Source organism: Mytilus edulis, chromosome 1 (assembly GCF_963676685.1).
Source record: "Mytilus edulis chromosome 1, xbMytEdul2.2, whole genome shotgun sequence".
Taxonomy (NCBI): domain Eukaryota; kingdom Metazoa; phylum Mollusca; class Bivalvia; order Mytilida; family Mytilidae; genus Mytilus; species Mytilus edulis.
In genome coordinates this window covers 30,185,632-30,198,191 of record NC_092344.1, presented here as the reverse complement: position 1 = coordinate 30,198,191, position 12,560 = coordinate 30,185,632, and the positions used below count along the sequence as shown (strand labels likewise).

Here is a 12,560-nt window from a genome sequence, read left to right as displayed (position 1 = left end):
AGATCTCTCAGAGTACATAAATTATAATCTAAGCATAAAAAAGAAGATGTGGTATGATTGCCAATGAGACAACTCTCCACAATAGACCAAAATGACACAGAAATTTAGAACTAAAGGTCACCGTACGGCCTTCAGCAATGAGCAAAGCCAATACCGCATAGTCAGCTATTAAAGGCCCCGAAATGACAATGCAAAACAATTCTACGAGAAAACTAAAGGCCTTATTTATGTACAAAAAATGAACGAACAACAAATATGTAACACATAACCAAACGACAACCACTGATTTACAGACTCCTGAATTGGGACAGGCACATACATACATAATGTGGCGGGGTTAAACATGTTAGCGGGATCCCACCCACCCCCTAACCTGAGACAGTGGTATAACAGTACAACATAAGAACGAATTATAAAAATCAGTTGAAAAAGGCTTAACTCATCAGATATCTTGTCTTAGGGCGGGATAAATCCTACTCTGTAAAGAATCACTCTGATTCAAACAACATTAATAAGATGCTAGATTTCTTGATTGACAGCATATTTGTAACGTTTGGAGGACGTGTTTTTCAACAAACTATATCGGCATTCCCATGGGAACCAATTGTGTCCCTTTTCTTGCCGACTTGTTCCTTTCTTATTATGAGGCTGACCTCATACAGGAAATTCAAAGGAAGAAACGAACGAAGATAGCAATATCCTTTAATATTTTACTTTCCCCTATATAGATGATGTTTCTTACCAAATAATTCAAAATTTGGTGACTATGTTGAACGTATCTATCCCATTGAACTAGAGATACAGGATACAACAGATACAGTTAAGTCGACCTCATACCTTGACTTACATCTAGAAATTGACAATTAGCTTGGGTCGGTTGAGAACAAAACTTTATGACAAAAGGGATGATTTCAGCTTCCAATTGTGAACTTTTCGTATTCTGTAGCAACATTCCAACAGCGCCTGCATACGGAGACTGGGACTGGAGTATATATCTCCCAATTAATATGATTTCCGAGCTTGTATATCTATCATGATATCCATGATAGATGGTTGCTGTCCACAAGGAAGCTATTAAATCAAGAGTTCCAATAATATGATTGAAATCATCCCTTCAAAAATTTTAGTGACGCCATCACGAGTTCATTGGCCGTTATGGAATATCCGTTTCACAGATGATATCGGATATGTTCTTTATGCTGTAACTATACAATGATCCCGTTCCCTTTTCTCGAACTTTCATGTGACCTACCGAGTTAGACTATTTACCGGGTTTGTAATAACATGCCTAAACAAGTACGACGGGTGACAAATGTGGAGCACCTTTCCGGCACACATGAGATCGCCCCCGGTTTTGGTAGGCGGTTCGTGTTGCTTAGTCTTTAGTTTTCTATGTTGTGTCTTATGTACTTTTATTTGTCTCTTTGTGTTTTCGATTGATGAGTTGGAATGCATCTCTGGTATCTTTTTTTTTTATATACAAATGATGATGTATTTGGATTTAGATGTGTATTTTTTTATATTAATTATGTAAGGGTAACGTTTAATTATGATTGTATTTTTTTAACCGATTATTTCTCGATCTTAAATGCCTGTATAGGTATACAGAAAAATGTCACACAGACATATTTATACTGTACCATATGGTACATTATGTACCGTTGTGCAAATTTTGAGACTTATATATTTTTTTCCTTATCTGCATAGTATATCGCCTATTCTAGAGGATCGATCCGGTACATAGTAAATTTGCTGGTTGGTCCTTTTTATAGATTTCTATATATCTGCATGGCATGAAGGAACAGCTAGCTATAGGACATAAATGCAAGATATTCGACTTTTACTCATGGAAAAACTCTCATTTCTACACCAATGACACTTGTCGAATATTCAGATATAATATCACGGTCTCTGGACTGAGTCTCTGGATAATTATATAATTCCTGAACAAACATGTTGCGGCATTGTATAATTAACTTTTAGTAAAATTCTTAAAATTTGCTTCTTTAATAACAGTCACTACAGTAAGACAATTTCTTATAAAAACAATTTATTTCAGAAAACTTCAAGTGATTGATTATCAAAACAAGGACGCGTAACATTTTTCGGTAAAAATCAGATTTTGCCGTCTGGTACTTTCAAATTAAGCCCTTTTCTGTGCATCTGTGACGTCACAAGAAGGCTCATTAAGGGTAATGTAAATTTAAACTGCCCACGAATAATCAAGTAGGTTAATTAAAATATATTGAGTTGAATGCATATTATTCTTAATTCATACCAATAGAAACATATGTATCGAAGACAGCTAATTTTATTAGAATCTATTAATTGAGTAAATACATTTTCCTAAAGATGCCTTTGAACTTCCCACAATGCTATGAACGGAAATCAAATATGCGCAAGCGTGATTGATTTTTGTTTGGAAGAAGAAAGAAGGCTTGTCGCATAACAAATTTCAAATATATTTCCATTTTAATAGAAGATATGCCCCTCGCTAAGTATAAATCAGTTATAATAGAATGCATAGACCAACTCCGCCAACGAAAGGCGCGACCAGATGCAATGCGAATCGCTCATTTGGTTGCGCGACGGCATGGGTTGAAAACTGCGGAGACGGAAGCCTACCTTGAACAACTTGTCGACTCGGGAGACGTTTTGAAAGTAGAATTTAAAGGAAACACAAGTTATAGAGTTCCTTCAAGTTCCAAAAGCATCAAACATGGCAAGAAAAGCTTAAATTCACATGCAACTAACAAAAACATCCTTGATGCATTAGCCGCACTTTGCGGCAGCGGTGCCGATGGCGAGAACAAGGGCGCAAGTGTGAAAGAGATAGAGAAATGGTTCAACACCAATTCTGTAGAGCCTCGCCTCACAAAGCAACAGCTTCAAGTAGCACTGGACAGGGAAGCAGATAATTTGGTCATCCTAAAACACGAAAATGGATTTTATAAGATAATTTCAGAATCTGGAAAAGAAAAGCAAAAGAAAGGTGGCCTTAAAAGAAAATTGTCACCTAAACCAGTTTTGAAAACTGAAATATCTTATGATGAATCAAGTCTTAACAGGAGAGGACGACCACTTTCAAAGAGAAAGGTTAAAGACTTACTAATTAAATTTATATTAAAATACATTTCTAAATTATATGAGGGTTTTGAATTCCTTTACCGTCAGGCGTAAAGTGGTAATTTTCGCCTACTGTTTATTATATAAGGGTGGTAATGCCCCTTAGCGTAAGGCGTCAAACGGTCATTTTCCGCAACCGTTGGCATCAAATTGGTTAAAATTTTACCGTTATTTGGAGAGTATCTTATTATCATGATTCATCAGATATGTCACAAATAATCATCGTTACCGCTATTTTTGGTGAAAAAAAATAGTGTTATTCGTCAAATTCAGCTGATTTTTTTATCGTCTTAAAGAAAGTGTACATTTTATTGTCATACACTAAAAATTATCGTTAACGTAATTTGGCAAGAATTTTGACCGTTATCGTCATGAAAGTACCCCCATTACTACTCTCTTATATGTTAGTGTCAAGATGATTAAAATTTTAGAATGATTTGTCAAAAGCTATTAATTTGTACATTTTATCATCATGCACCAAAATTTACTGTTAACATCAATTGGCAAGAATTTTTACTGTTATTTGTCTTGAAGGTACCCCAGTACGACCTTCTTATATGCTGTCCAGTAAATTGGCACATCCCCTTTATTTTGAAAAAAATATATAATAATTCTACGTATATGCTGGAATGAAGAATTAAGTCTTTGAAAATCAATATTTTTTTTAATTTGTTTCATATGACTTTAATAGTAGGGCTTGAAAGATACACCTACAGAAATGAAATGAAACCAAATTGAAATTCAGATTACATGTACCTTAGATCAAACTCAGCTATTTCTTGTGATACGTTGAATTGATTTTGTGGTTGTAAATATGTTTCTAATTTTTTATTTTTCAACAGAAAATAAGGAAAAATCATGGACCAGACTTTGAGACTTTTTATGAACAAAGAGCCAATTCACCTGGAACAAGTCTATCTTGTGATTATTGCCTCAAGTCTGCCAGGGAAAAAGATAATGGAGATTTAGAAAAGATACTACTCTGCAAAGATTGTAATGCACAAGGTACAATTTCATACATGTAGGGAGACACATTAAATATTCTTATGCATCTTGTAATCGCTGACATACTTGCTGTAAAAGTATTGACCAAAGCCAGATTATGATATTAAGTATGAACTTTTATTTGAAGTGTTATGTATTCCTGATTAAAAAGTGTTATGTAAGCTCGATTATATTTAGTATGAATTTTAGGTGTTGTGTATTCCTGATTGACGTTAATTCTTATTCTGTGATAAAATGTGCATAGACTATAACGGATTTATAAAGTCTACTTACAATTGAAAGTAAATTAAAATTGATTTCATAAGAATAGATGACAAAAAAATGTCAACTAAATATCAACCTTATTTTGGGTGTAGGAAAATTCCCCTGTATACAAATTGTGTCTTCCAAAATCATTGCATTTGATTATCTCCCTTGCTATGACTGCTTGTTTTCTAAAAAAAACCAACATGTTATTATCTCAAAATACATCAATCTTGGATGATGACAGATGCCTGTATAAGTCCTGTGTGACAAATTGAAATGCATATTCTGGATTTGATAGTGTTTATGTGATCTAGATATAAATCCTGCTATGTGCTAGACTGACAATTGTGGCAGACTTACAAAATATTCAATTCAGCAGAACAGCATGTCTACTCTCTCCTATCACATTATTCTGACCCTGACCCAGCAATTATTTTATCATACTTCTAAATGCCTGGTACTTAGTGGGGAAGCTGCAAATATCAATTATCAAGTCTTTTGTATGATCTGGGTAATTTAAAATCATATTTTATTTTCGTCTACAAATAACGCAGTAACAAATAATGTCAATTAAGTTCAATTTATGTCAATAATAAAGTTTTTATTTTTTTACTATTAAACTTTCATATTTTTTTAGCACATCCTTCATGTATGGGTTACAATCCAGTGTTAGCCAAAAGAGCATTGCGTGGACCATGGCAGTGTATAGACTGTAAAATCTGTATTGTGTGTACAGATGCTGGCGACCCTGTAAGTAAAACCATTATTATGTGTAAAGATATAGGTTTAAGTAAAATCTGTACAACTGCAATAAATGTGAATATTCTGGTGCTTGTATAAGTAAAGTCTGTTTTATGTGTGAATATTCTGATTATTGAGTAAATAAAATCTGTATTGTGTATGTCGATTCTCATGCTCATATAGGTAAAATCTGTATTGTGTGTGTAGATTCTCATGCTCTTATAAGTAAAATCTGTAGTGTTTGTGTAGATTCTCATGCTCTTATAAGTAAAATCTGTATTGTGTGTAGATTCTCATGCTCTTATAAGTAAAATCTGTAATGTGTGTGAAGATTCTCATGCTCTTATAAGTAAAATCTGTATTGTGTGTGTAGATTCTCATGCTCTTATAAGTAAAATCTGTATTGTGTGTAGATTCTCATGCTCTTATAAGTAAAATCTGTATTGTGTGTGTAGATTCTCATGCTCTTATAAGTAAAATCTGTATTGTGTGTGTAGATTCTCATGCTCTTATAAGTAAAATCTATTGTCTGTGTAGATTCTCATGCTCATATAAGTAAAATCTATTGTGTGTGTAGATTCTCATGCTCATATAAGTAAAATCTGTATTGTGTATGTAGATTCTCATGCTCTTAAAAGTAAAATCTGTATTGTGTGTGTAGATTTTCATGCTCTTATAAGTAAAATCTGTATTGTGTGTGTAGATTCTCATGCTCTTATAAGTAAAATCTGTATTGTGTGTGAATATTCTGATGATTTTGTAAGTAAGTAAGTAAGGTGTGAAGATATTGAACATTTTACAAGTAAAACATGTTATGTAGATATGGTAAATTTGGAAGTTAAATCTTGCAAAGCATTAAAATTTTCTATGTTTACCTACCAGGTAGTTATTCCTCTCAGTTGTAAGTTTTGTATGTTTTTACAGGACACGATGTTAGTTTGTGATGCCTGTGACAAAGGTTTCCATATGAATTGTCATGAACCAGCAGTGGAGAAGAAACCACAAGGTAAAAATCTTATTTTAAATTTGTATACATTGTTTATCCTTTTGGGAAATTGTCAATCATAAGCTAGAGAAAATTTATGAACCTTATATGGAATTTTGAGTTAGTAGAAATATGCTCTCTATCAATTTTGAAAATATTAGAAATGACTTTTCCAGAGTTATCTTTAATCAAATTGGGACCACAATTATTTTTTTTTGCCATTTCATTGCCATTGATCAATGTTCAATTTTACTCTTGCAGCAATTTCATCATGCAAACCACAGGTGCATCTTGTGGGTCTGGTGCAGCTGTTTTTTAATTGACATCAACACAGAGTTCTAGGTCCTAGTTTATACAGTGAAGCAGTTTTTGTTACTGTCAACTTTGAGCACAAAAATTTATGATTTATTTCCTATCCCTAAGATTTATACACTGACTATATTTAACATTGGTTTAATAATCTTTTGTAACAAATTCATCCATCCTGACATTCAGTGAGTTCACAACACACATGTCACACTGTTTTTTTTTTTGGTAGTCTTGACTATTTTGGTCTTGATATTGTGATTCATAAAGAATTACTTTTGCTGGTATATTATGATTTAATTAATGACCTTTGCATTATCACTTCCTGAAGAGATTGCAACTAAATTCAACAACATTTACCTGTGAAAAAAATATTAATCAAACAACCTTGTGTGTTTTGTAGCCTAAATATGGCATTTGTTCAAAATGTAGCTAAAGAAAAAAAGTTTTACATGAATCAGCAATCTAAAATAGAAAAAAAAGTACAATACAAAACAACCATTGTTGAGCAAATAAATTAGGAAAAAAAGGGAAAAAAAAAGAAGATAAAAGAATTGGTTAAGAAATCATTAAATTAAAATAAATGCTGGATCTTTAAAAAAAAAAAAATTTCAATGTTTTTGTTTTGAAGGAAAGTGGGTATGTGGTAGTTGTGTAACAGAAGGAACAGCTGATGTTAGTGTAGAGGTAGAAGACACACAAGAGGAAGAGCAAGTTGCAGGTAATGCTCTAATTTTCATGATTTTTCCACTTGATCAGTGTGAGAAAATGTTTCTCATCCCTAGAAAAAAACTTTGTTCTCTGCAAATGATTGGTCAAAATTTTATTATGAACTCACATTTTCTTAGTTTTTAATATCTAAAATTCCTTATGTGACCTAGTGAAAAAAGGCTACTATGTCTAATGTCTTCACATATAAAGAACACAACTTTCTTCGAATCTTTGAAAAGGAAGGATATAGTTGTAGAACATAATGCAACATTTTTTTCTATTTTACAAAGTTTGAAACTGAATAAACTTTTAGCAACAAGGGAATTTATTCCTTTAAGTGATTTGTAGAATTTCAATATATAATTTTCAAATAAAGCAATTGCATGTTTGACCTTGTTATTTTTAGAAGGCGGTGGTGCGTCATGTCTACCGACTCCATGTGAATCACCTGCGTCTGAAGAGGAAGAAGAGGAAAGGTAATCAATAATAAGATGATTCTGCTGGCATCTACCTTAAAAAAAAAAGAGATAAAGAAGGTGTTATTCAAAAATATACCTTATGTCAGGATTTTCAAGATAGTCATATATTCTAAACTTGTGCAAGAAGTACTCTACTTCTGTACCTCAGACTACTTACCAAATATGGTTTCCATTCTAAAACTTTATTTTGCCTCAACCAAATGTTATGAAACTTATACACAATGCTTTTTACCACTAAACACAGATCAAGTGTGAATTTTAGTGGTGTCAAGATTAAATTTTTAACCGTTCTAATAGTTATGCCCCTTCACAATTGACACATTCCCCATTTATTTTCATATTTATCAGTATAGGTGTCATGGTTAATATGAAAACATGTGCCTTTTTTAAAGACATCCCTTCACGATTGTTGAAGATTCTTTTTAGTACAATGAAAGGTTCCAATTTTGTAGATTGAGGTAAAAGCATTTGTCCTGTGATATTTTATCAAATTAGGTATACTAATGTACAGAAAATATGTGTTTCATGGAAAACTTTCAACTTTTATCCAAAACTTCACAGGAAAACATTTCCAATCCAAGTGACATCAGAATATATTTATACCATTTCCCATTTTATTCACTATTTTGTCTATGTCACAAGCTTTTTCTTTGGCAATGCAGGCACTTACATAATTCATGTGTGTTGAATAATGATAAATAACAAATCAATTATATTTCTGAATTAAAGGTAGAATGCAGTGTAAGACATACACATTCCTGTTTGTTATGGACCAATAAAAAGTCCTAAAAGCAAGAACACCAGTAAAAACGTTGCTTCCTAATAGATAACAATGTTGTTGCTTTATATACCAATGACCATTTGTTTTCAGACCAAAACCTCCTCCAAAGAAAATGAAGAAAAAATTAGAGATACGACCATCAGCTGCTCCTCTAGCCAAATATCCTGATGCTTCACGATGGAAAGTGGCAGATGTGGTTGGCTTCTTTGTCAAGCTAGGTTTTAAGGAACAGGCTTCCTCATTTCAAGACCAGGTTTGTTAAATAATAATAAAAAAAGATAGAGTTGTGTAATAAGTTTTTGAATTGATTGTTCTTTATGTCTCACCTGATATCTACAGCCCACGATATTTCAGTGTAGGAAGGTATGATGTTATTTCAACAAAATAATTATTCATTTATTCTTTTACTTGATAAGATAAAAATATAAATACTTTTTATTTCAGGAAATAGATGGACAATCATTATTGTTGCTGAAGAGAAGTGATGTTTTAACTGGATTGAATTTAAAATTAGGACCTGCACTCAAAATTTATCAACATGTTGCTAAACTACAGACAGTAGGAATAGATATAGATGATTATTGATAACAATCAAGTGATCATTTCATTAGCATTATCAATATATCATATTACATGTTACAGTTAAAACAGGAAAGTGAATAGGTAATTGGTTAAAATGCTTTTAGTGATATCATGGATTCATTATTTTTTGTGGAGTATAAATTTTTAGGGATTATTTTGTAAAGGTGAACAATGAATTTAAATGTTCACAATATGCAAATTTCCATTAAGCTTAAAAGAAAACTTAAGCAAAATGATCTAACATTAAGTTGTACACTACACCTTGAAAAAAATTAGATATTTTCATTGTTGAGAATTGACTATGACAAAAAGCTCTATATTTCATATATATCAATTTTTCCGAAACAATTTAAGATGAATATTGTATGAATCCTCTGACATTCACTTTCTGACATTTAAACGCAATAGTTATTGTGTTGGTTTTCTGGAAAATAGAAGCAACAACACACAAACATTACAATGTTTTACATCATTGTGTTCATCTGACAATCAAGGTCATTTCGCAAGTTTAATACCGGTGAAAATCATCTGATTCTGTATATATCATATTTGGAGATCATCTAAGTTATTACTGTTATTGTTTTTCTTTAAAATTTTAATTTCTAGAATTAAGGGGTGAGGAGTGAAAAATGTGTTTTCAACTATAAATCGGTAATGTTTAACTGGTTTAATAAGTTAAAAAAGATCAGTCATTTAATTTGCATTTTTTTCCCTAAAAAGAAAACAACACAACTACAGTGTTAACTTTATAAACTTTTTCAACAAGTTGATCTTCCCATCAGAATGGTTCGAACTGTTATTATTGTTAACTTGATTATAAGAGAACATTCAGGTTTAAAGCCTAAACGCAGTTGAAATGAAATTGTTACTCTTTTGGTTGGTATAAAATTTATAGAATGCAAATATTGAAGGAAAATCAAGTTACAAATGCATATTTATAATACGAGGCAGTCATTCCTATTAAGGTGTTTTGGTTATTTATGTTTTTGGGTTGGTGTCACATTGCTGTCATATTGAGTTAAGATAAAGAAGGGAACTGCATTGGTTAATTAAAACTTATTAAAGTAGTCACAAACATGCGCTCATTTTGTAGAATTCTAAATCAGGTATATGTTGTGTGTTAGACCATTTAGATTGATATATATATATATATTTATCGCTATTTTGTGCATTTTTCCTTTGATTTTTTTTTTTTGTGATAATTTTCATATCATGCTACTCGCTTGAGATGGAAAATTATCGCTAAAAACTAAGCAGGCACGTGGCGTTGATAACGAAATTGACATGAAATTGACACGTCAACATAGGTAAAATAGTGATTAACAGATTATCATTGATCATTTCAACTCGGTTGCCTTTCTCGTCCCGGCTCAAGCGAGAAAATTAATCTCGTTGAGATGATCAACGATAATCTATAAATATATATAAATATAGTCTCATATATAAGGAATTATGATATGAGAATTCTTTGTAGTACATGTATTGTGAACCAATTTGTTGTGTAAAAAAAATATTGTGTTTGTATGATAAGATATTTTAGCAGTCAAATGGATTTTAAAATGAACAAAAGTTTTCAATAAAAGACATAAGTCTTTAAGTATATTGCTCAATGATTATGGTTTTATAGATTTATGGTTATACAAATTGTACATATATGTTTTGTTTTATTGTAATGTATTTATGTTAGGTAATGTATTTGGCCAGTAGTCTGATTATCCAGACATAGATTAATTGAGATACATATCAGTATGTACTTGTATTTTAGGAAGTTATTTGTGGACGAAAAGAACTTTTAATTTGTGAACTTTATGATGAAATGTTAAATTTGTTTACCAGTTCTTACTGTTTTCATATGTTTTGGGCAAATTTGACTTCAATTTTCTTGTTATAGTTCATGAAGTTGATGTTTTGTAGCATTCTATGACTTAATTTTTACCATAATTTAAAGTTTTAAGACTGTCAAAAAATTCTAGAGAATGTATTAAGATCCCTTCATCTAAGTTCATGAATATTTATAATATTGTTTAAGATACACTTCTTGAAATTTATACGCTTGGTTTACATTCTTACATACTTTATTCTTTATAGAATGTAGGAAAAATAAAAATGGCACCTAAAAGATATCAAATGCTTAAACAAATATTTTAATATAAGATCAACGTGAATGTATTTTTTTTAAATGAACACATTTTTAACAAGACCATCAGTATAACAATTAAAAGTGAAGCTTTGTAATGTTTGTTTCAATTCTTTTCAATTTGCCTCAAGATGAATCAGAAGACTAATATTGTACCTTCAACACCTATACCAACAGACAGTTTTCCTAGATGATAGATGCATTACCTTCAAATAAGAGTAAAGCAGCTGCTGTAAAGATCAAATTTGTAGTTCAAGAGATATGGTGATGAAACAAATTATTTCCACAAAATGTCAGTCTATTCAAGGGTATTGTCAATTTGACCTATACCTACACTCCTCGATTATCTGTGTAAAGACTGAAGTATCTTCAGGAAGTATTCCAGACTCATAAGAAACCCACTGAAATTCCACTTTTTAGAAAGAGTTTATAACATTTCAAAACATTCACCAAAATGTTCTCTTGGATTTGAATACTATTAAAACCATTGAGGTACTGGAAAGAAAACATTTACCACCAATTTTACATTTCAACTTCAGAATTTTTAGCTTACCTGGCACAAAGGGCCAAGTGAGCTTTTCTCATCACTTGTCGTCCGGTGTCCTGCGTCCGTAAACTTTTACAAAAATCTTCTCATCTTAAACTGCTTGACCAAATTTGACCAAATTTGGCCACAATCATCATTGGGGTATCTAGATTAAAAAATGTCTCAGATGACCCGGCCAACCATCCAAGATAGCCGTGATGGCTAAAAAAAGGGTAAAATGCAGTTTTTGGCTAATATATCTGAGACCAAAGCATTTAGAGCCAATCTCAAAGTAGTAAAATTGTTCATTTGGTCAAGATCTAACTGCCCTGAAAATTTAAGACAAATCAGGCAACCATTGGGTTGCCGCCCCTGAATTGGTAATTTTACGAAAATTTTGCAACTTTTGTTGCGGTAAGCTCGACATAGGGAAAGTGATCCGGCGGCGACATTAGCTTACTTCTTAAAAGCTTTATATTTTAGAAGGTGGAAGACCTGGTTACTTAATTCTTTGTATATGGATGCCTCATGTTACGAAGTTTCTGTCTGTCACATGTCCAATTTCCCTGACCTCATTTTCATGGTTTAGTAACTACTTGAAAAAAAAGTTACGATTTTTTGTAATGTTAAATTCTCTCTTGTTATAATTAATAGGATAACTATATTTGGTATGTGGCTACCTTGCAAGGTCCTCATGCCCGTCCGACAGTTTTCACTTGACCTCAACCTCATTTCATGGATCAGTGAACAAGATTAAGTCAAGTCCATATAACAGATACTATAAGCAATAGGTCTAGTATATTCGGTGTATGGAAGGACTGTAAGGTGTACATGTCCAACTGGCAGGTGTCATCTGACCTTGACCTAATTTTCACGGTTCAGTGGTTATAGTTAAGTTTTTGTGTTTTGGTCTGTTTTTCATATACTCTATGCAA

The 12,560-nt window shown here is 32.0% G+C and overlaps 1 protein-coding gene across 1 annotated transcript; it reads left to right on the top strand.

Moving 5' to 3' along the window:
- The first annotated feature begins 2,377 nt into the window (after positions 1 to 2,377).
- Positions 2,378 to 11,197, top strand: LOC139529082 (histone acetyltransferase KAT6B-like). The gene is made up of 8 exons (XM_071325338.1): positions 2,378 to 3,096; positions 3,969 to 4,131; positions 5,015 to 5,127; positions 6,043 to 6,124; positions 7,041 to 7,130; positions 7,527 to 7,596; positions 8,471 to 8,633; positions 8,825 to 11,197. The coding sequence occupies exons 1-8, from the start codon at positions 2,485 to 2,487 to the stop codon at positions 8,963 to 8,965; spliced, it is 1,434 nt and encodes a 477-aa protein (XP_071181439.1). The 5' UTR covers positions 2,378 to 2,484; the 3' UTR covers positions 8,966 to 11,197.
- Positions 11,198 to 12,560: the final 1,363 nt, after the last annotated feature.